The 25,212-nt window shown below is 41.3% G+C and overlaps 1 protein-coding gene across 1 annotated transcript; it reads right to left on the bottom strand.

Annotated features, from left to right (window-relative positions):
* Positions 1 to 553: 553 nt before the first annotated feature.
* On the bottom strand, positions 554 to 24,256 carry CYP2U1 (cytochrome P450 family 2 subfamily U member 1). The gene is made up of 5 exons (XM_081056145.1): positions 23,502 to 24,256; positions 6,922 to 7,557; positions 4,931 to 5,092; positions 3,586 to 3,753; positions 554 to 2,839 (listed from the first exon to the last, which is right to left on the bottom strand). Exons 1-5 carry the CDS (start codon positions 23,986 to 23,988, stop codon positions 2,661 to 2,663), a joined length of 1,632 nt encoding a protein of 543 aa, XP_080912271.1. The 5' UTR covers positions 23,989 to 24,256; the 3' UTR covers positions 554 to 2,660.
* Positions 24,257 to 25,212: the final 956 nt, after the last annotated feature.

Here is a 25,212-nt window from a genome sequence, read left to right as displayed (position 1 = left end):
GAGTGTTGCGGGGATGGGTGAAAAATGTGAAAGGGATTAAGGAGTACAAATTGTCAGTTATCAAAAGTCACAGGGATGTAAAGTACAGCACAGGGAATATAGTCAATAATATTGTAGTAACTATGTATGGTGTCAGATGGGTACAAGACTTATTGGGGTGATCACATCGTGAGGTATATAAATGTCTAATCACTATGTTGTACATCTGAAACTCATATTATAGGTCAACTGTAATTAAAAAGTAAAATAAAAAAATTTTAAAATGTACTTTGATACGAGAGCTTGTATAGGTTCATCACTCCCTTAAATAACGCTGAACTTTAACATGGCAAGTAAGAAACTTGGGTTGTTATACAGTCCTGAGAATAACTACTCTGAGGGGACATTTTGAAGTATTACCCACCTGTCTAAATTCTTACATAATACTGTGGCCATCTCTGTCTTTTTGGAGGTCTACCCCCTCTTCCATTTCCTAACTTGACATCTGGTAAACCAGAATTTTGTTTAGCAGTTAAAATAAGAACCAAAAATATCAGACATGACGCTATCAGAGTTAAAATAAAATGTTTAGTTTAATAAGCATAAAAATTATGCTAAAGGTGTGGATTAAAAATTAGATATTAGGCAGACTTACAATACAAAATACTATTATTTTTACATTTGAAAAAATCATAAAGTATAAAATTGTAAAATGTTGGCATGGACAAGGAAAGCATTAACGGCCCTTTCAGTGACTTACCATATAAAGATGTTTTTAAAGTACTATAGTTTGAGGCATTATATTTAAGAGTTTAATAAACATCTGATTTCAACATAATCTCACAGAACAGTTTTTTTTCTCAAGAAAGCTACAAACTTTTGTTAGGAAAGCTGAAATTAAGCATTGTATAAAATAAAGGAATAATAAACTTGCTACTGCCAAGTTATTAGTGCAGTTGAAAAGCATATGAAATTCCAGATCAAGAACCAACTTTCCTGCTCAAGGTGCAGTATAGTCCACATATGTGTCATCTCTTCTAAAAGCCATACAACAGCCTCTCCATTTACTCGCAGTTTGTTCCTGGCCATTTAGTTCATTAGGTTGTTGGTTTTTTTAATTAACAAAAATGATCAAGGCACCTAAAGATAAACCTGTATTTCATTAGCCATATTGAAAGTGCAGAGGTATACAGACTGCTATGGGATCAAGAGGTGGCAATATCGAGAAGTGATTGAGAAAGAACTGTCTAGTCACGAAGACTAGCAGGTTTGAAATGAACAATGGTATCTTTCAACCAGGTCCCTTAACAGTTCTAAGCCTCAGCTTCATTGGCTACAAAATGGCATCTAAGTAAGAATTATGTCAGCGTACAAGTCAAGCATTAAATATGATACCAGCAGAAAGAAAGGCTAAACAATAAAGTTGTTCATATTACTATCATGAGTACATCTATATAAAGGGGGTACTATGGGAGAATAAAGGAAAAGGCTAGTCATTCTTTTGAGTATGTTCTCATTGGGAGAAATATTGGCATACTCGGCAGGACAATTCTTCATTGTACAGAACTGCTCATTTAGTATCCTGGCCTCAAGGCAGCAAAAGGCCAGTAGCACCCCCATCATTGTGCACCCACACATTTCCAAACATCCTCTGAAAAGAGGTCATTACCTTTCTTGAGAACTGCCCTTCTAGAGGGGCCTTCTTTATTATGAAACAATTTAGTTCTCTTAGTAAGAATGACTTGTCTTTGAGAGTATTCAAGGTTGAGATACATTAGGCTTGGTGGCAGGGAGAATAGGAAAGAAGCGTTCAGTGCAATCTGAATCCTTTCCTGATGAATCCCAGTACAAAATTCCCAGGCTTATTATTCAGGGCTCAAGTCAAAAGGTAGAGAGCTACATCTTTGCAAGTAAACTCAGCAGAAAGGAATTCTACCATGAAGCTACTTTTTCAGCCAGGCTCACTTTTTGTATACTTAAAATAGAAGGTAGACATATAAATTCAGACAATAAGGTTTTCTCAACATACTGGACCGGGTCCACTTCCTCCCATGTCTACAAAAAGTAAAAACTAAAATCATAAAAAGATTAACAAAACAAGCCACCAAAAACTGACATGGGATCTGTGCCAAGAAAAGCTCTAACAGCCTAAACTCACATCCTTCCCTGACAAAGTATTCAAGTCTGCACACCACTTTGATGTTGTCACAGGGCTTAAACAGGTAGGTCTTCCTTCTACTCCTGAATTGGTTCTCTAGAACGTAACAGTGTTTTGGTGATGTCAGAAAAGATAGGAGGCATTTGACCTTCATTAATGCTGACAGACAGAAGGCCAAGTTTTGTTCCCCAATTTTTTTTTACATACGAAATGACTAAGGCACTGAGAGATGAGAAGAAATGCTCATTGGTATAATCCCTTGGGAATAAAATCCAGCTCTCCTGCTTCCCAATCCAGTACTTCGGTGCCATCCCTGAAATCAGATATGCGTTACTAAAATGGCTGAAGTATCCCCCTGAGGAATCCTCCACGATGAAAGCTGTATGCTCTACCCTCTTTCTAGGATCTCGCTAATCTGAAGCTAACCCGAGTGGCTGGATCCGCTGTCAAGTGTAGAAGGAAAATTCTATTCAGAAGGATATGTATTTACATTCTGTTCACCATCTCTCCTTGGAGATGCTCTTTATCTCTTTGAAATGATTATGTTAAATGGATGTGGGGCTAAAGTTAGACCATATCTTCCAGTCATGATAGGCTTCTTTGAATCCTTAGGTAAAGAGAATGTGAAACTCTGCATTAGGCTCACAAACATCAGGAATAATTCCATCTTTGCCAGCTGCTCTCCCATACACACCCGTTTCCCTAAAAATGAGACGAGAAAAAAAAGTAAGCACGATAATACCATCATTCCTTGCCCTGTCTCAAAAAGGACACATTTATATGAAATATCTACACTAAGTGTTTTAAAGGCAGATACAGAGATTTAAAATAAAATTACCACATATGCCAGATGACCTCCCACAATATATGCTGATCAGAGTTTTTACATACCAAGTTCACATTTTAACTCCAACTCATAAAAAATCTATCCTCATCCTAGACAGGAACTATAGACAGATCCAATGTGGCAGCTACCTTGTCTCCTCATTATCTACCTATTTATCTCTTCCCTGCACTGTTACCTGGGAGATTCGGGAGAAAATAAATCAGGTAAGACTCTCTGGGGCATTCCTTTTCTTACAGAAAAAATCCTACATGTCCTCATCTAGGAACCTAAAAGGCGGACTGCTGAGAGTAGAGAACCCCTGCTCTCACCCACCAGCTCAACACAAAGTCAGCTTAATTCCAAAAGTTTCCTGGGACTCAATCACCTGAGCAGATCAGAAAGGAAGATTTCTGGTCATATTTAAAGATTCAGAGCCAACTGCCTGCATTTTGTTTTTAAAATCTGAAATGAACATAGTGGAGATGCACTATCTAAGTGATCTCTTATTTTAGCTTACCAAGAAAAAAAACATTTAAAAAACAATGTCATGAAATAATAAAAGATTATTTTGGTTCTACTTCATTTTTAATCATGCCATTAAGAAAATAAAAGTTTAACTGACCTATCCCAAAAGGAATGAATGTTTCTTTTTTAATAAGTTGTCCTTGATCATCCAGAAATCGTTCAGGGTAGAAATCATCAGGTTTCTCCCAAATGGCTGGGTCTCTGTGCACTAACCACAAGTTAGGTACTATCACTGTGTCTTTGGGAATAGTGTACCCTTGGAGCACTAAAAAAACAAACAAACAAAACCAGTGTCATTCAACATGCATGCTTTTACTAATAGTTCTCTATAAACATTGTTATCTGAAAAACATCTAGTTACATACCCAGCTTCTTAATTTGCTGAGACTAAACCTTGCGGTACTTGAGGTCGGGGCCAAGACCTTATCTGTTAGCATCCTTTTCTCCACACCACCCCAGGACCCAGCCTGAGATGGGGTACAGGAATTGACCAGAAGATGTTGAGCTAATGAATTAGATCAAACCATAAAAACCTTACAATTAAGAGAAAACACTAAAACAGAAATCACAGGGCATTCCAGGTAAACTTTCCCAAAGAATACAAATTCCTATACTTACATAGAGCTTTACAGAGTCTTATGTCCATACAATACTATGATGAGGAAGGTAAGTTAAGGTAAAGGGAGGTACAGGGAAGTCAGCACTGCCTCTTAACTAGCTGACAAATTCATATGCACATTAAACAACGTCCAAAAGATACTGCACACACAGTGCATCTAATCTGCACCAAAGAAACTTAAATAATCTGGTGTCATTTCTAAGAGATTGCCTACTACAGCTGTCTCATAACTAGATCTAAGCCCATTAAATCCTGGGCTGTCTCCAGAGGAGGTCAATTTCTTGTTATGAGGGATGTTTGCAGAGTCTGAGTGCTTATATGTCAAGGACATGACCAAATGGACACATTTCAATGTAGGTGAGAGGTTGAATCAAGTGTCTTTAGAATCAGATGGGCTCTTCTAATTCTTCAATATTTATGTTTCAATTGCAATATTATAAAAAATGAACTAGGATAATTCCCAGTTATTAATAAAATCCTTAAATCCATATTTAGACTAGCTCTTCAGACCTCTAAGAAGAGGGGCCTCTATTAATTCTGGAGTTTCTTTTGCCAATGCAGCTACTGTAAATAGCAAAATTCGTTTGACAACTGTAAGCATGTGTGCTCTGAAGGCGAGAGCTATTTACAAAACAGTCTGCACTGGAATGCCAATACAACAAGTAATGGGCAACTAGCTGAAGCAGTCTCTGGACATTTGACTGTCCAGGACACAATGCTGAACCATCAGAAGGATCGAGCTAGGCGATGGTCACCACACCCACACCTCAACTCTTCTGGGCTTCCCTCAAGGGCGTTCAAAGGAGGAAGACCTTAGACTTGCCTGTTTTCTCCGAGGTCATGTGAGGAATGGACAGCGGCACCACCATAGCCAGCCTCTGTACCTCCATGATGGTGGCTTCTGTGAAGGGCATCTGGGCCTTGTCGGTGAGAGAAGGGGCTCGGTCAGCACCAATGACCCTTTCAATTTCTTCGTGAACCTTTTCTGTACAGAAAAAGAAGGAAAGAATAAACCAGAAGATAAGCCAGGAATGAGTTGAGACTGCCCTCCTATGCATATTTTCCATCACCTTGTACACACAACTGGCAAGTTGGCAGTGCCAGGCCTGACTCAGCCTCAGTGAAGTGAGGCATTAGTCAGATATTCCAAGTCGAGGCAGCTAGTCCTAGGGACCCTGAACCACCCCATGACTTTAAAGGAGGATGACAGAAGAGAGGGGCAAAGGAGAAAGCACTCTGCTCAGAAGCACTCAGAATCATTCTCTCCTATGAACACTGGATGGGCTTTCTAAGCTTTTATATGTGACAGTGTGTGGTAACCCAACATGGCCCTTAGTGATCCCTGCCTCTTGGTTTTCATGTTCTTACACAGTCCCCTCCCACTCTGTACCAAGTTGGTCTATGTGACCAACAGAATTAAGGGAGAAGTGTTGGCATGTCAGTTCTAAGCTTAGGTTATAAAAGACACTGTGGCCATTCACTCTCTCAGGTTACTCCGTTTGAGGGAAGGCAGCTGCCAAGTCAAGCAGCCCAAGTGTTAAGGCCTGAAGCCAGTAGTCACGTGGATGAGCCATCTTGGAAGTGGATCCTTCAGTACCAGTCAAGTTCACTGATGACTGCAGCCCCAGCCAGATTTGACTACAACCTCATGAGAAACTTGAAACCAGAAATGTTGCATCTCGCTGACCATTCTTCCATAGTCACATTTCCCTCTGACTCGAAACTCAACTGGGAAAAGTTCTCCCAGGAGCTAAGCCACTCCTGGATTCCTGATCCTCAGAAACTATGTGAGATAATAAATGGTGGTTGTTTTAAGCTGCAGAAGTTTGGGATAATTTGTTACTCAGCAGTAGATTAACTAATACAGGTAAGCACAGTTCCATCTTTAGTAGGCAAAAAATAGCCCCTTAAATGTGCACAACCTAATGTCCTTAACCCTGTGAATAGGCTACCTTATCTAGCAAGAGACTGCACAGCTGTGATTAAATTAAGGACCTTCAGATGGGGAGATTATCCTGGATTTTCTGGCTGTGCCCAATCTAATTTCATGGGTTTTAAAATTGGAGAACTTTTCCCAGTTGAGTTTAGAATCACGGGGAAATGTGACAATGGAAGAATGGTCAGAGAGATGCAACATTTCTGGCTTCCAAGATGGAGGCAGAGAACAATAAGCCAAGGAAGCTGGAAATGGATTCTCCTCTAGAGCCTCCAAGAAGGAATGCAACACCCCCAACATCTTGATTTTAACCCAATGAGACATGTCTCAAATTTCTAATGTGCAGAACTAGAAGATAACAAATTTGTGTTGTTTCAGGTCACTAAATTTGTGGTTATTTATTACAAGGACAATACACTGTCCTCCCTGTATTCTTCCACTATGAACGGCCACTGACATTCATGGTCTATTGGCATTGATGTGATGGAACTAGCTGTGTGACTGTGAAAGTCACAGAACTTCTCTGGGCTTCTGTTCTCCATTTTCAAAACAAGATGAATGGGTTCAGATGATCAATGTGATTCCCTTCAGCTCTAAATTGTTATTCTTCTCTAAAGTTCTTTTTCCATCACAGATTCCACACAGAATCAGACCTGTTGAGATTTAAAGCAGGGGCAAACGAGTATGACAATGTCTAAAAACTTTGGATTATGACTATGAACACCATCCCAACTCCTTACGAGATGCAGATATTTCCATTTTGTTTTCCAGCCTGAAGACACTGCTTAGTGCTAGGAGCCACAGGATCACTAAGGTTGCTGATCCTAAGTTAAATAACCTGGTTTTGCCATGAATAAAATAAAATATCTATTACCTACCTTGTATGCCAGGGTTCAGTGACATATACAGAAGGCACCAAAGCAAAGAGTTAGTTGTGGTATCCGTTCCGGCAATGAAGAGATCCCCAATGAGATACAACAAGTAATCGTCATTAAAACTACTATTGCTGTTATTTTTCTTCTCTTCCTCCACATGGAGAAGGTACATGTCGATGAAGTCCTGAGGGTTCTCAACATCCAGAGACTCTCGATGGTCTTTGATGATTTTTCTAAGGAAAGCGGTAATATCCTTTTCAATTTGTCTTAATTCCTTAAATGGTCCAAAGGGAAGGTAATAAAGCCAGGAGCATATATTGACCAGCTGGAGCTGGGTGTTCAGACAGATTTCTAACCCTCGTGACATAAAATGAAGCATTTTCTTAAACTCATTATTGGTGTACTCAAAGCGCTGGCCAAAGCACAGGGAGCAGATAATGTTAGAGATGGCGTTGTTGACGATGGGGAAGGGGTTGAAGGGGTCTTGCCCGTGCTTTAGCATTTCCTCTTTCACATATCTGAATTCCTTGATAACCTTGGGCTCCAAGCTAAGCTTCCCTAAGCCAAAATGACGAAGAGTTGAATGAGAGAACTTCCTCTGTTGTCTCCAGACTGGACCATAACGTGCGAATACAACCCCTGCAAAAGAACACCAAGAAGCAAAGGTGAGAGAGAGCAATGACTGATCATACTAACCCATACTAATGTCCCATACTAATGGGACATACCATGAAGTATATTCTATACTTCTCATGTTACTTGTGCGAAGTTCATGTCCAGATAAGGATCACCAGCCAAGAAGAATGATTAGCAACATGTAGTTATCAAAATAGCATATATTTCTAATAACAAAAATCCTATAAGATTTGATTAGGAAAATTTGTTAGAAAGCTTATTATTATTATAGATACTAACTCATGGTGAAATAAAAAGCAATGAGTTTCGATTTCTAGAGTTGGTGTAAATTTCAAAATCTTATTTTCATAAGAGTGAATCCAGGCTTAGAAAATATTTCAGGCTAGAGAGACCCATATTCTAAACATTCTGAACGGAAGGATAAGCAGGATAGCAGATTGCACATGAGGGCTGGGATCATAATTGATTGTACTTATCATTAAAATCTCAGCTTCTGGCCTAGTGCTGGGCACAGAGGAGGACCTTGTTAAATAGGAGCCGAATAAACCAACAGCCCAACTGGATTAGAACACTGGCCATCAAAGTTTGGAATCAGATAACTGGCAGGTAAATCTAAATTGTTGTTGGCAGCAGCGTTAATTTAAAAACATCTGAACTCAAGGTCATCCACAACTGTATCTTATTTGATTCTCCCTTATGTTATACATATTCCACCATCAAACCCAACAAAACTGCAACAGAATTGTTCTCAGATAATCCTTGTTTCCTGTCACCTATTTCATCCTGTCTTCCATGGTGTGTGCTTCATTGTCTCAGCCAGTTCTCCTTTCCCATTTTTAATGTACTTCTTTTCTGCTACTTTCAAGGACATGGCTCCTTCACTTAACAAATATTCCTGAATGCCTACTGTGTGTCAGTCACTGGGATATAGAACAGTAAAAGTAATTATTGTTACTTAATAATATATATGGAAACTTTATAATAAAGCTTAATATCTAAAAGGGAAGTCCTCCCACAACTTGTTCTTTCTCAAAATTGTTTTTGATTATTCTTGGCTCTCTACTCTTTTATAAAACTTTTATCATCTTGTCAAATCCTATTTTTAAAAAAGCGCATTTGGGATTTTGACTGGATTTAATTTACAGATTACTTTGAAAATTGTCTTCTTTGATAATTGGACTTGCTTGCAATCCAATAATAAATCCAACTTCAGTTATATTTTTATGCTTTTTAAAAAAAACCATTGGACTTGGTTTTTTAATATGTTAAATTTTTTAAAAAGTATTCATAAATGAAAATGGCCTATAAATGTCCTTTCTCATAATGTACTTGTCTGAATATACTGGCCTCCTAAAATGAGCCAGAGTATATTCTTTCTCTCTAGAAGAATTTGTCTAAAATTATAATTCATGTTCCTCATTTTTCCTTTGAGTTTATTCTTTTGTTCTTTTTTTGGATAAAGTTGGTCTCTTAACTTGTTAATTTTCAGACCTTTATCCTAATAAGTGAGTTAAGGCTTTACAGTTGCCTCTTTAGTAGTGGTCCATAAGTATAGTTTGCATGTATTTTCATTACAGTTTAATTTTTTTCTATTATGATTTTCTTTTGCCACCCACCTCGATTTGTTTCATACTGATTTTTGACACTAGTGAGCTTTTTAGCCTATGATCAATTTAGTATTTAGTATGTGATCAATTTTAATAAAATTTCTAAGTAAAGTGAAGAAGAATATTTACCCAAGCAATTGTTGGATATAGGGTGTTTTATTTGTCCAACAGAGAAAGCTTCATAACTGTTGCACTCACATCTTCTGTATCCTTACCAAATTTTTATCTGCCTGATATATCAACTATTCAAATATTTACATTAAAATACTTACTATAATGATGCATTTGTCAATTTCTTTTTGCCATTCTGTAGGTTTTTGCTATGTGTAGATAAATATCATAGCTATATAGATACTTATGTCTATGTATCTGTGTTGTTAGGTACATACATACTAGACAACTGTGGGAAAGATGTTAGGAAAATTTGCCTTCATTGGCTGATGTTAGCTTTTGTCTGTCAGCTTTTTGTTCCCTCACGTGAGAGACTGCATGTGAGGTGATGGTTAGCTTTTGTCTGTCAGCTTTTTGTTCCCTCACGTGAGAGACTGCATGTGAGGTGATGGTTAGCTTTTGTCTGTCAGCTTTTTGTTCCCTCACATGAGAGACTGCATGTGAGGTAATAGCTTTTAGTCAGCTTTTTGTTCCCTCACATGAGAGACTGCATGTGAGGTGATGGTAAGCTTAGGGTTAAGAAAATTCTCCTTTGTCTTATTTCCAGCAGGGGATATATGTGGTGATGAAGAGTTTATTTTGTCCCTTATGCCCGCATCAGCACATGAGGTAGAGAAGTAATTAAGTTATAGCAGAATTACCTGACAGGCAAGTTGCCAGGATTTGGAAGGCCTTGGGCCAATGGTCCCAGGCGAGAACAGTAGGTATTGTTTGTCTAAATAAACTGGCCTTTCAGCCGGATAAGTAATATTTTTGTCAAAGTAACTGCCGAACCCTCCTGGAACTGGCCATTCCCTGAGGGGGAGGCAGAAACAAGGAGCTTGCCTCTAAGGTACATCTGAAAAAATATATGACAGACCTCAGTTGACAGTGTAATTTTCGTCATTTGTCACTGGTGATTCTTCATCATTCTAACATTCTGAAAACTTGCATACAACATGCAGCTTACCAACATCAGGAGATGCCCTGACTTCCAGCCACGGACCTGGTAAGGTCTGGCTGGTTCCCGACCGTTCCAGTGTTATTCCCCACAGTTAGCCTTTTTGAGAACTTGTTAGCATTTTAGAACCTTATATGCAGCTTGCAGCATCAGGAGTCGCCCTAACTTCCAGCAACAACAACAACAGTGGCAACAGCAGCAGTATTTTTGGGGAACTTGTTAGCATTTTGGAAACTTGTATGCAGCTCGCGGCCTAAGGAGATGGATGCCTCAGTTATCCAGCCTGGCAAGGTTTTGATCCCTGACCTTTCCACTGTCGTTTCCCCACAGTTTGGTGAGCCTTTGGCATCTACTGTAATAGTTGCTTTCCTGTAAATTTTATTTACTGCTTTTGGATACTCCTTATTGATGTTGTTTGTGTATTTAGCCAAGTGATTTTTGATCGGTAATAAACATATATGGGGAATCTCTTAAACTTATATATATGTATACTCCTTTGACATGACATTGTTATCAATGTATATAGTTTAGTCTTAATCACTTTTACTTTCCATCATTAGCACATTGTTTTAATTGTCCTTGTCTTTTGCTGTTGCATATTGCTAAATAAATGGATTAGATGTTGCTAAATAAATTAATTAGCTGCTCTCTAGCGTGTGTTTCTCTTCTTTTCCCCACTCATCGTTATAACAATTGTTAGGTACATTCAAGTCCCGACTTATTATATCTTCCTTGCTAAAAAACAACAACCAACAAACCTCCTTTTATCATCCTGCAATGCCCTCCTTATTCTTAACAATGAAGACTTAAAGTATATTTTGTCAAAAATACAAGAGTTTTTTGTTTTTTTAAGTATTTTCTTGGTATAACCTTTTCCTTTCTTTTACTTTGAACTTGAATGCACCCTTATGTTTGGGATATGACTCTTTTTCAGGGGGAGGGTATATCTCTTTTAAAACAACATATATTTGAATTAAAACAAAATCCATTCTGGCTAAAGTGGTAATCTTTTAGCCAGTAAGATAAGTCCATTTACATTTAATATAAGTACTAATTTATTTCTAACATATACTTTCTATTTGGCTGCATCTGTTTTTCCCCCCTTCCTTTCTTGCCTTTTTTTTCTAAAATATGCTGCAATGTTAAATTTATCAGCCTTAATTTTCCTTTTTTTATAAATTTTATTGGGGAATATTGGGGAACAGTGTGTTTCTGCAGGGCCCATCAGCTCCAAGTCGTCCTTCAATCTAGTTGTGGAGGGCGCAGCTCAGCTCCAAGTCCAGTCCCCGTTCTCAATATTTAGTTGCAGGGGGTGCAGCTCACCATCCCATGTGGGAATTGAACCAGCGACCTTGTAGAGAGCTCACACTCTAACCAGCTGAGCCATCCAGCTGCCCCTCCAGCAGCTCAGCAGCAGCTCGTTGACTTCAATCTAGTTGTGGAGGGCGCAGCTCACTGGCCCATGTGGGAATCGAACTGGCGACCCTGTTCAGAGTTCGCGCTCTAACCAACTGAGCCACCTGGCCACCCCTCTTGCCTTCTTTTGCATTGAGAGAAATAGGGTGAAAGCTCGCCCTCAAATTTTTAACAAGGTTACTTAAAGTTTAGTGTAGTGGTCAGCAAACTACAGACCACAGGCGAAATCCAGCTTACAACCTCTTTTTGTATTGCCAGAGAGCTAAGACTTCTATATATTCTTACATGGTTGGAAAAAAATAAGAATATTTTGTAGTATGTGAAAATCATATGAAATTCAAATTTCAGGGTCTATAAATGAAATTGAAGTAGAACACAGCCAGTTAATGAGCCACTGTAATTCACTTCCATATAATCTACAGCTGCTTTTGCACTAAAATGGCAGAGTAGTTGCAACAGAGATGAGAAGTGGGGGAGAACATCTCTGCCAGGGTGAGGGCCAAGACAGGCAAATGTCCTTGTTTTCTTTTTCTGGTGGCCAGTTGTTGCGTGTTCTCTATCTAATTCACTCAGAGTGAAGCTCTGTACGAGTCCTCTCTCTCTAGAGGCAACTTTTCATCTTGCTGGGTACAAGGCCATATCTCTCTGCCTCTGCTCCCCCAACTCCTCATCCCTGGCTGGCCAAGAGGTCACTAAAACCCAAGGTTTTCCAGAGCAGCTACTTTCTATTTCTGCAGGAGTGGGGGTGGTGATAAAACAAAAACAAAAACCCAACTGCTCTAACTATATTTTACATGCGTGTGAAACCATCGCTGTTTTCAACCCACTAGCTCACCCCTGTACTTCTAGATCCTAAACCTTTGGGAGTTCTACAGGGTAAGTTATCTCACACCCCACTAGTAGCCTCCTCTGTAGACACTTAAGGGTGGTCGTCCTCCACCCCATGAAGTCATTTGGCAATCCCGTGTCCACGTTTTGTCTTCACATGTTGGGGTGCAGGGCTGTAGATGCATTTCACCAAGGGTGGAACAGTGCTGCTGCTAAAAGTCCCTCTCGTGTGACGAGCAAGACAAATATGGAATGGAAATGTTTAAACTATTCCCGAAAACAGAACCCTCCCTTTGTTTAATCAAGCTCCATAAACTATTTCCTAGGCAACCACAGCTTAGTCACTCTTCCTCTTTTTTAACCTGGGGCCAAGTTTTTTGCTGCATTCAGCATTCAGAGGCTAAGTGTTGTTGATCCTCCTTTTCTTTTCTTGGAAAGATATGGTCGCTCACTCTAACTTCAGGGTTTGACACTAACTTGAACTACCATCTCATTATTTAAGATATCACATGACGTCTCTGACATGACATCTCTGTTTTGTCCAATTACTCAAGGAACGATATTTTTCCTTTGTTAGGTCCTCGGTCTGTATCATCTACGCACCATCTTTGAAACTACACATTTGCATTTTAGAAATATTTTATCTAGCAAAATCCCCCTTTTTCTATCAGTTTTCCCAATACTTATTTAGTGTCTCCTATGTGCCAGATACTAAGGGCATGCAGATTTAAGATGTTCTTGTTCTCATGATGCTTACAGTCTTGTGAAGAACTGGGTAAACCAACAAGCCTAACACACTGTTCTATGTTGGATTGTGCTGAAGTTGAATATTGAATGTTGTATGTTGGGTTGTACTGAAGTTGCATTGCTAGGATGTATTATACTGAATGTTGGATGTTGGGGGTATATTGAAGTTGCTGTGTAGACAGAGAAAGGAACACCATGGCAGCGGAGGGGAGGTGGTGCTTCTCAGGAGAGAGGACATCTGAGCTGATACTTCATTTATAAACGAGGATGTGCATGAAGACATCTCTTAGAAAAATAACTTCAGTGAGACCAAAGAGGGTGTTTCAAGGACTAAATTATCTTTGGGGGAAATCAGGTTTAGATTAAAGCAAGAAAGTGGAGGGAACCTTCTCAGAAGAGGCTAATATTTAAGCATTAAGGTCTTGGATGATGCACTGACAGGAGTGAAGGGCAAGACAGAAAAGACGACCAAAGAGATGGTGCCTGGGGACACCAGGGATGAGAGACATGGACAGAATTAACTGCACTGGGATTGTTCAAACGTCACAAAACACCCATGACATGGAGCCAGAATGGCTGATGGTCTTAGAAATGTTTGGAAGAGGTTCAGGTATATCCTGCAGTTGGTGGTATGTTCTCCATTCTTAGCCCTGAAAAGCAATGGCATTCATGAATATATGCAAAGACTTCATCTCAAGGAGGATAATGACACGGAAAACAAAAACAGCTCCAAAGAAAAACATCAGGACTATTTTGGTTGAGAATGACCAAAATATACCCTCATTCTAGTGTAACAAAAAGGCCAATTAGGCTATGGAACCAAAAAACAGGAAGGGCCGGGTGTCACTACCTCAGGGAACACTAAATGCCACAGAACTCTTTCGTGTAACTATTTTTAACTTCTTTCTGCCTGACTGACTTCTTCCCTACTGCAGACCAGCTTTCACAAGAATCAGGAGCTGTTTTGAGATGCCTATTCTCCCATTTTCACCAGAGAGAAAAGCCCTTGATTCACCAGGTCCAACCTGAAAAATGCTGGGGAAGGATTCAAATGTTTCAGTCAGGTATCCCATAATACCAATCTTGGACATCTTAAGTTTATTTTATGGCTTGAAGTTTCCAAACTATACCACAAGTATACATTTTTGTGGTACCTCACAAAACTATGTGAGGATAGATCTGTAGTTATGAATTCGTGAGTTCTGTGCCCAGTCTACCGACTAACCAGTGTTACAAAGTGGTGAGATAATCTGATCAATCCCCTCGATCAGAGGTCTATCACTAAACAAATCACTGTGGCCAGGGAGGAGAGTTCTTGTAAAACATGCCATCTTTCGTCCCAGCCACAGTTAATGGGTGCAAAAGAATGGTGGGTACAAAGAATTCCTCAGAAGAAAGGGGTGTTCTTGTCAGAGGTATACATTCTAGACAATTAAAACAAAAATCCATCTCAAATCAAATAAAGGATAGGTTAAATTGACTATATTTTCACAAAAGAATACTGTACAGCTCTTAAGAACTTTGGAGGAGAATATTTAATAATATGGAAATATATTCATGATACTTTATGTGATTTTTTTTAAAACAATTAAAAAATTTTTGGGGGGGGGCATATTGGGGAACTGTGTTTTTTCAGTCCTCCCATCAGTCCCTGTCCTTCAATCTATTTGTGGAGGGCACAGCTCAGTTCCAAGTCCAGTCACCATTTTCAATCTTAGTTGCAGGGGGCGCAGCCCACCATCCCACAGAAGGAATTGAACCGGCAACCTTGTGGTTGAGAGCTCGCACTCTAACCAACTGAGCCATCCGGCCACCCGATAGAAACAATTTTAAAGAGTGTGAAGAATATGATTCCATTTTAAGGAAACAAATACATGTTTAAAAATATATGTACATACAGAAAAAAATCCTAGAAGGTTGCCATAGGTTGAATGATTGTGTCCTTCCAAAATTCATGTTAAATCCTAATGCCCAATATGCTAATGAAGGTGTGGCCTTTGGGAGGTGGTTAGGTCATGAGAGATGAGCCCTTGTGAACAGGACTAGTGCCCTTATACAAGAGGCCTCACAGATCTCCCACGTGCAGTTATAGACAGCGGTCTGTGAACCAGGAAGCATGTCCTCACCAGACACCAAATCTGCCAGAGCCTTGATCTTGGATTTCCCAGCCTCCAGAACCATGAGAAATAAGTTTCTGTTGTTTATAAGCCACACAGACTATGGTACTCTGTAACATCAGTCCAAACAGACTGAGACAAAGGTGACATATAAAAATGTCAATAATGGCTAACTCAAAATAGTACTGATCACAGATGATTTCTGAAAAGAATTATCTTTTTCCTCTCCATTGTTTTATGTTTTACAATAATAAACATATATTACTATAATAAAAAAACGTAAAATACAATAAATGTAATGCGATCCTACATTGATCATATATGTTTTCTCATTCCTGAAGCAGAGAAAGTACTATCCACTGATTATATTTGCCCTTTCCTTCCAAAGGGTCATAGAAGTTTTCCTCTTAGTGGGAATTCAGGCCCTCTTGATATGAGTACATAACTATATTAAATACCTATCTTACAGCATTTACCACAAGGTTCGGTTATCTTTGTTTTCTCATTTGTTGTCAAATTCCCCAGATGAACATTCATTTCTACCCTCAGTTCCTAACTTCATTTTGCGTCTTGTTCCCCTTCAAGGTAGTCAGTACAGACTGATCTATCCTGTACTTTCAAATTTCTTCAAAATTTCCTTTCGCCTTCCATTTTTATGGCTTTGCAATTTGCTTGGACTCTTGCTCCACGTCTCTAGCAATCTCTCAAAATCAGAAATGATCTGATTTCCATGAACAGGGAAATAGATAATCAAGTAACAAAAGCTAAAAGTAGAATATACTTTAAATATATGACACATGTAAGTTTTTAAAATATGTACTAAATAAAGCTATATTGTTTATGATTTTGAAGCAAATCTGAGTGGTGGATAAATGACTTTATACTGCTCTCTGAACTTTATATTTGAAATATTTTACAATAAAAAATGTACACAAGTCTTTTAGAAGAAATAGGCCACATTTTAAGCAAAGCATTCCTTTGGTAGCCTTGGGTTTGACTTTGTAACTTTATTTTCTCTTTCTGCTCAGAAAGAGAATCATATGAATTAATGAGTGTGATAGGTATAGCTAATGTAGAACATCTAATGGCCTATTTAGGTTATTGCAGTTTTTATGGGCTTCAAAATAACACCGATCTAAGTATGATATTTTGAAAAACTCAAATACAATAAATAACCACCTCACATTCTAGACTTTGGCAATGTGTTAAGTCAGCTATTTCCAGCCTCTCTACACACATCACTGTTTATGAATCATTCCCTTCTCTGCTAGTCTTCAGCAGCAAATTATTTAAAAATATCTTGTGATAAATATTTAATAAAGTTATTGGCCCCTAATTCCCTAATATCATTTCTTTTCTCTAATAGTCTACACATCTTGTTTCTGGACCATTTTACATTTTACAATTTTGCCACTGGAAACCTTCAGCCAGAGGTGGCTTGTGCATTCCTCAAGTCTGGCTCAGCAGAGCAGCTCAGGCTTCAGCTCCAGTGAACTCTCTTCCTCAGGTCGATCACACGATCCATTGTGTGACCTGTGAAGTTTACTTGGAAACTCACCTGCTCCTTCACCCTTTGATGGGCATCTTGAAATAAACTCACATCATCTCCTTATTCTTCACTCTTGAAAATGTTCCATTAAAAAAATAATCCTTCTATCTAAATTTTCCTATTCAGATGATTTGTTCTCTGTTCCAAGTCAACTGCACAAGCATTTGCTTTGTAATATATGGTTCTTCCTCTACCTTTTCCTGTCAATGACCTTCACCGGCTACAGAAATTTTTCTCAATTCTTTCACAGCACATTCACCCAACACACGTATCTACCACATTGCCGAAAAAATGCTAACTGTCTCTCTTGAGGGAACAAATGCTTTAGTTGAGATACTGAAGCACCAAGTTACCCCAGGCTCCCAGTCCTTTCTTAAATAAAGAGGGATCTGCTAAATAAGCTGTGATATAACTAATACTTAGAAACTACTTTAGACAGATTCTTGACCAAACTAAATATCCACCAGGAAGGACCTCAGAGAAGAAAACCTAATTCCTACCTTTAAAAATCTACAGGAAAGGACAGACCACAACACAAATTACAACATGATGTGGTAAGTGCATCAGTAGACCCTCGCATGCACGTGTATTCATTCATTTCTTCATTACCTACTCTGAGTTGGGACACAGTGTTTACCAAGCTGAACAAAGTCTTGGTCCTCACAGAGCTTCCATTCCAGGGGTAGGTGGAGTTGGCAATAGGCTAAATACTTTCAAAGCGTTTAATGAATAAAATAACAATGTAATAAAATAAACTGTGGCAGTGTCTAAAATAGGACTAAAAGGCAACAACTGGCCTGAGAGATGACAAGGAGTCAGTCAAGTGAAAACTTATTCTAGGCCCAAGATGACAAACCCCATAGCCTGAGGCAGCCACAAGCTTGGCAGGAATCAGCTCAGTGTGTCTACAGCAGGTTGAAATGTACAGTAAAAGGAGATGAGAAAGAGATAAAGTCAGAAAGGCAGGCAGGGGCCAGATTCTTCAGGGCACAGTAAGTAGGTCAAGTATGGAGTTGGAGATAACTGGTTTCAAGTAAGGACTGACATGGTTTGATTCATGACTTTTTTTTTAAGAGATCCCTTTGGCTTCTGTGTGGATAAAAGATTGGAGGAGAAGCAAGCAGGCTAGTTAAGAGTCCTTTCCTGAAATATCAGATGAGAAATGATGGTAGCTTGGATGAGGATGCTAAAATGGAGATGGAGAGAAGTGGATGGATACAGAGCATATATCTACAGTAGGAACTGACAAGAGGTCAAATGACTGGTAAGGGATGGAATGGAGGTTAAAATAAACCTGGAACCATAGAGAAAAAGATAGCTCACCTCTACCTGGGGGGGGGGGGCGGGGTAGACAAGTATGTCAGGGAACACTTTCTCAAAGAGGTGACATTTAAGCCAGTATGAAAAAACAGAAAACAAGTGTTGATGAGGATGTAGAGAAACTGGAACCTTTGTCGTTGCTGATGGGAATGTAAAATGGTGTAGCCACCGTGGAAAGCCATTATGTTGGCTACTGAAAAAATTAAACAGAATTACCATATGGTCAAGGAATTCCACTTCTGGGTATATACTTGGAAGATTTAAAATCAGGGACTTGAACAAGTATATGTATTTTCAATTGAGAATTTATTGAGGATCTGCTTAGTGGCTAATCAGCAAAAAGACATTGGAAACCAAAGTTAATACAAGATTTCAGTCATCAAATGCCCATTTGATGAAAGACACTGTAGAGCAGTGAGGATACAAAGGTGGTTAAGACAAATCATGAGGCCCACGATCCTGGTCTGAGAAGGGGACTAAATAAGGAGTCTGGCCACATGGTGGGCCTAGCCATGGGCAGAGATGCATCAAGTGCTCTATTCAAATTTCGATACTTGGGATTGGATGTGCTGTGCTTCAGGGATGGTAAAGAGTGAGGCTACAGGGCCGGCCCGGTGGCTCAGGCGGTTGGAGCTCCGTGCTTTTAATGCTGAAGGCTGCCGGTTTGATTCCCACATGGGCCAGTGCCAGATGGCTCAGTTGGTTGTAGCACGGGCTCTCAGCCACACGGTTACCGGTTCGACTCCTCAACTCCCACAAGGGATGGTGGGCTGCGCCCCCTGCAACTAATAATGGCAACTGGACCTGGAGCTGAGCTGCGCCCTCCACAACTAAGATTGAAAGGACAACTTGACTTGGAAAAAGTCCTGGAAGTGCACACTGTTCCCCAATAAAGTCCCACGCCCCCTCGGCCCCCCAAAAAAGAGTGAGGCTACAAAGCAAGAATGTCTGCTGAGACTCTGAAAGGTCTAAGTGATGGGTTCGGTACTGGTATATTATGTAAGACTGAACACCAAGATAGTCTGGATTTGAACTGATAGTGAAGAATTTCTGCAGTTTTGAGAAGAGGAGACATATTGATTGAGGACATATATTTTGACACCACACAATCACCAAGCAGTTGATAATGCATTGTATTTTTCATAATTTTGAGGGTTGAGTCCCATTATTCCTGTTTTATATAAGAGATTAAGAAGCTTGTCTAAGGTCATGCAGCTAAATAGTGACAAGCCAGAGATTTTGATCATTTCACTGTACGGCCTGCAGCAGAACTGTGATCTCAGACTCTCTTGGCAGTCCACCATCTATTTTTTAGCAGATTTAAAACCCTGGAACCAGGTTATTTCTATACTTTATGCTATTTAAAAACGGAAAATGGTTAAACAGTGGCTCTTTTAGCAGTGGCATAAAGAAAAGGAGGCTTAAAAACGAGTTTTTCAATAGTACTACATATAATAAAATTCAAAAAACATAAGCAAAGAAGTTTTCCGCAACCTCTATTCTCTTATGTAAAAGGCAACCAGTATCAACCATTTCTTGTGTATTCTAAGGAATAAATATATAAACGTATGTGTCTGTGTGTGTGTGTTTGCTCATGCACGCGCACGCATGTGCACACTTATGGTAAATTAAAGATGGCCACAAATTCTTGTCCATTCTCATGGAAGAGTGGAATCAACTTCCCCCCTACATGCATCTAGAAGGGACCTGTAACTGGCTTTGACCAATAGAATGTAGAAGTGACTTTGAAGATTTGCCTTCATCCACTTGGAACCCAGTTTCCATGCTGTGAAAATGCCAATATGAAAAGGCTACATTAAAAGAACCACGGCGCGGGCTGCTGCTGAGTGCTGCTGCGGGCTACCGTGTGCTGCCATGAGCGGCCGGCAGCCATTGTGAGCGGCCAGCAGCCATTGTGAGCGTCCGACAGCCGGCGAGAGCTGTTGTGAGCTGGTCACCGACAACTGGCGACCGACTGCCTGGGACGGAGGGGGCTCAAGGTTCATAATACCAGCATGGGCCAGGGAGCTGTGTCCTACACAAGTGGACTGAGAAACAACGGCTTGTATCAGAGTGTGTGGGGGGTAGAGAGGCAGGCACAAGAAATGGGGAAAAAAAAAGAACCACGGTGCTTCCATCAATAGCCCCAGCTGAGCTCACAGGTGACAGCCAGGGCCAACTGCCAGGCAAAGTGAAGGCCCCAGATGGCTGTAGCCCCAGCCGGGCACAGGTGGAACACAGGCACTAGCTGAACCCAATCAACCACAGCGTTCTACAATATTTGTTTGAACCACTCAGTTTTAAGGTGGTTAGTTATATAGTGATACACTAAACAAAGTGTTACTTTAAAAAAAAGGTTATACATTGTTTTTATTTTACTTACTTTCTTGGATATCTTCCACTAAGGCTGTCTAGCATTCCATTACATGGATGGTACAAAATTTATTTAACCAATGTGCTTCCAATGGACATTTCGGTATTTTCCTATTTTCTGCTACTCAAAGCATAAAAAAATTCATGTACATATTGCACCATACATGTAAAAGTATATGTGTCATTTAAAATGAACACATCATTTTCTAGAGCTATGCTGTCCCATCGCCATAAGCTACTCTGACTTTCTCAATCTTAGTATCTACATTTAGCTGGTGGGCAGCTTGGAGAACATTTCTGTCCTTACAGAAATTTTTATCATATAGTGCTGCTCTACAGCAGGTGTCAGGCACATTTTCTGCAGAGAGCTAAATATTTTAGGCTTGTGGGCCATACAATCTCTGGGAAATACTCTACAATTGTAGTGCAAAAGCAGTCAGGGACAATTGGTCTGTAAATGAGCATGATTGTGTTCTAATAAACTTTAAAACTGGAATTTCATATAATTTTCACATGTTGCAAAATATTCTTTTGATTGCATTGGAATTGCTTAGTCATTGTATGTGCATTTTTAAGTTTAAAAACTAGATTGCCCTTCTTAAAGGTTATACCAATTTACTCTGAATAAATGAATGCCTGTTCTTTCATTCCTTTAATAACTGCTATAAAAAAACTTATTTGAATGTGCGGCTGGTTTGCTCAGTGGTTAGAGCACAGTGCGCATAACACCAAGGTCACTGGTTCAATTCCCACACAGGCCAGTGAGCTGTGGCCTCCACAACTAGATTGAAAACAACGACTTGACTTGGAGCTGATGGGTCCTGAAAAAACACACTGTTCCCCAATTAAAAACAAAACAAAACAAAATAAAATCCTATATTAAAATATGACTGCTGGAAAATGAAATCTCAACTATGGATTTTATTTGCATTAAATGGGATTAATCACCATCTTTTACCTATTCGTATCTTTTGACCATTTACCTATTGGGTTGTTGAACTTTTACTTTTTTTTCAGTTACAGTTGACATTTAATATTATTTTATACTAGTTTGAACTTTTACTTTTTGATTTATAGGAACTGTATTAGAGAAAAATTAACACTTGGCAAAAATCTTTTACCACTTTTGTTGTGTTTTAACAGATATTTGTATATGTACCATTTTCATAGCAGTGTTTTTCATAAGAGCCAAACAGACAAAGCACCCAAGTATCCATCAGGGGAAGGATGGATACACAAAATGTAGTCTATGCACACAATGGAATATTATTCAGTCTTAAAAAGGAAAGCAATTCTCACACATGTTGCAACATGAGTGAACCGTAAAACATTACGCTAGATGAAATATGTCAGTCACAAAAGGAAAAATATTATATGATTCACAAATTCATTGAGACAAAAAATGGTGGATTCTTAGAACTGGAAAAAGAGAGAACCGGGGTTTTTAATGTTTGTGAAAAGCACACAAAGTTCCAGTATTGCCTGATGAAAAGAGTTCTGCAGATGATGATATGGGTTCACAACACTGTAAATAACCTAATGCCACTGAGCTGTACACTTTAAGGTAATTAGGATGATAAATTTTGTTACATGTATTTCTCACAATTTTTAAAAAGAGAGAAAAAAGAAAAGCAGGCAGTAGTTTCCAGGCAGCCATGAGATTGGAAGCGAATTCCACGTAGAAGCAGCAGCATGCGTGAAGGCATGGAGACGGTGACGTCTGAACTGTAACCGTTGTTCAGTGGTACCTTTATTATGATTGTCATTACTACTATTTACTTAAAATCCTGATGCAAAACGCTGGCTTAATCAGATTCTAAAAGGCCTGGATCTCTTTATGCCACATTCTAGGGACAGGGAGTAGCAGTTCATTGACCTAATAAATATTTACTGAGAATGTACTATGTGCCAGGCAGGACAAGAAATTACTCCGGCCCCCTCCCCCCACCCCCCATGTCAATCTAGTGGTGAAGACCCACATCCTGGCCCTAGATTACAAAATTATGTAGCTTCAGTTTTGATAAGTACAGTGAAGGAAAAATACTCACGCAATGAAACTGGTTCTAACAAGGGAGCCTAAATTATGTGGAGAGGCAGCGAGAAAAAAATTAAAGAGCTCTCCGTGAGGGAAACGTTTAACACTTGGCCGATGCACAAGAGTGACTTAATACAAAAAGTCAGGGACCTATGCCAGCCAATAAGACAACGGGTGGGGAAGACTGATAAAGGGAAAGAAAGAAAGAAATGGCTGACGTTTGGAGAAGAATACGTGGGATCTTTTGCAGCCACAAATAACATGTTTTTCCTAACCCTGAAAATTGCCCCCCTTAGACTCCCACTGGCAGGAATCACAGAGGCTACAAACCCAGCGTATTAAGTTTGCCAGTGGGCTCCTAAAGTTGTTTCCTGGACTTCCTATCTTAATGGGAAGATAAATCTCTTCTTAAACTCTTCCACGCAAACCTCAGAGGTGAAAAGAATATCCCTCCCTCTTTCTAACCGGGGCCAAGTTTCTCCCCGGTGACACGGCCTGAGGAGTGAGGCTTCATTCTCGGAAGGAGAGATCCGGCCCGGCTTCACACCCTGTGGTCACCCTCTTCCCCTCGCATTGCTCTCCCTCGACTTTCCGGGGAGTTTCTTACTCCTGATGTCAGAATACGAGCCAGTCAGTCATCCATCAGGGCTCGGTGGCATCTTAAAGGCACCGGGGAAGGGAGGGGCCGCCAGCGCCACCCACTGCGGCGCGGATGCAGGCGAGCGGCGGGGGGGGGGGTCCGGGGGGGTCCGGGGGGGCAGGGGGGCTGGAAGGGCACAGGCCCCGCGGCTTGGCGCTCACGCGGCCCTCGACCCCTCAGGGTGCCGGGCCGGACCCAGCTTACCCTTCTCCTTGGTCACGAGGGAGATGAGCGGCACCCGCGGGCGGTCGCTGAACACCTCGGCCTGCTGCACCAGCGCCTCGCGCACGCTGTGGAAGTCGTTGAGGACGACCACCAGGTGCTGGCCGATGTAGAAGCTGTAGATGTTGCCGTACACGCGGGCTAGCTCGGCCAGTAACACATGCGCGCCCATGCTGGAGGGGTCCATGCCTGCTTCCCTCGCCCGCCGGTGCACCCAGCTCCTCCCGCGGAGGAAGGGCGGCAGCAGCACGAAGCCGAAATTGCCCACCACCGGCCAGGGCGTGGGCCCCGGGGGGATGCCCAGCGCCCGGCATCGCCACAGCCATCTCCAGCCGAGCAGCGCGGCCAGGCCGAGCAGCAGCAGCGCGCCGCCCGTGGGGTCCAGCCGCAGCAGCCCTAGCGGCGCCGGCAGGAGACTCAGAGGCCAGGGCGAGCCCCCGGCGGGGGCCTGGGGCGGCGCAGAGGCCATGGTCTCCCGTTCTCGCCGCCCGGGGAGAGTGCGCGCACAGCGAGGCGCGGGGGCTGCGGCCTGAGGCCCGAGCGCGGGGCCTGGGCGGGAGGTGCGGCCGAGGGCGCCCGGGATTGGCTGCGCTCCCCGCTCCCCACCCCCCGGGGCAGCGACGCGCGCGCGGAAACGGGCACGCGCGGGCTGCGCTGCGGTGTCGCCCACAGGATGCCGGGCAGGGCGGGTGGCGCAGCCGGAAAGTTTCGCCCCTGATTCCCGGACCCTGTCTTCTCTGGGTGGGGCTTGGCTTGGCCCAGGGGAATTTCTATGGATATTTGTAGCCACGATGTTTGCTGCACATTGTTGCGCTGCGATTGGCTTTGGGAGTTCCTTGAGTCTTTCATTTGTCCGCCGAGTGCATACATTATGCGTAGACAACAGGCCTCTGATGTGACTCAGCCTCCACCCCAGCACCTCCACGCTGAGCTAGGAGAGTGGGGTACCCGCCCCACACCTTGGTAGCAATAAGACAGGGCTACTTCTTTTTTTTTTTTAATTGTATTGTGGAATGTTGGCAAACTGTTTCTCCAGAGCCCATCAGCTGCAAGTCCTTGTCCTTCAATCTAGTTGGGGAGGGCACAGCTCAGTTCCAAATCCAGTCCCCGGTTTCAATCTTAGTTGCAGGTGGCACAGCCCACCTTCTTGTTAAGGGCTCCGCTCTAACCAACGGAGCCATCTGGCTGCCCCTCTGGCAGCTGCTACAGCTCAGTGGCAGCTCAGCTTCTTTAGTTGTGTGTGTGTGGGGGGGCGGAATTTGTGTGGGGGGTGGGTTGGTGGGAGGATTGGGGGTGGGTGGGAGGGCGCAGCTCACTGGCCCATGTGGGAATCCAACCGGCAACCCTGTTCAGAGCTTGTGCTCTAACCAACTGAGCTATCCGGCTGCCCAAGATAAGGCTACTTCTTCATCTAAATCAGGATTTGGAGAGATAGCAGGATGATGGAAACGCAGTTAATATAATTAGATTTAGGCGGCCAAAGCTGAGGCAAGAAAGGGAAGGGATGGTGGTGGGTGGGTGATAGGCTCTGCTAACTTTCAGGTCTACTCTGTACTAATACTGTTTTTGCCTTGTTCTTCATAAGTTATTTTAAACTTAAAAAACTACCTCATATCTTCTATAATTAACCATTAATGTTTGATTACTTTTCTCATTTTTTTAAATTTAGAGAATTTTAAACGTTTAAACTGCT

This window comes from Rhinolophus hipposideros, assembly GCF_964194185.1.
Source record: "Rhinolophus hipposideros genome assembly, chromosome: 1".
Classification (NCBI taxonomy): Eukaryota; Metazoa; Chordata; class Mammalia; order Chiroptera; family Rhinolophidae; genus Rhinolophus; species Rhinolophus hipposideros.
Note: the sequence above shows the minus strand (reverse complement) of the source record. Positions and strands in the feature narration are given on the sequence as shown.

Excerpts from the sequence above, each read along its gene's own strand:
- CYP2U1 (XM_081056145.1), bottom strand. The coding sequence starts at position 23,988 with ATGGCCTCTGCGCCGCCCCAGGCCCCCGCCGGGGGCTCGCCCTGGCCT. Across the intron at positions 7,558-23,501 it reads CCTCGTGACCAAGGAGAAGG|GGGTTGTATTCGCACGTTAT; the intron begins GTAAGCTGGGTC and ends GTTCTTTTGCAG. Across the intron at positions 2,840-3,585 it reads ATTCATTCCTTTTGGGATAG|GGAAACGGGTGTGTATGGGA; the intron begins GTCAGTTAAACT and ends TCTCATTTTTAG.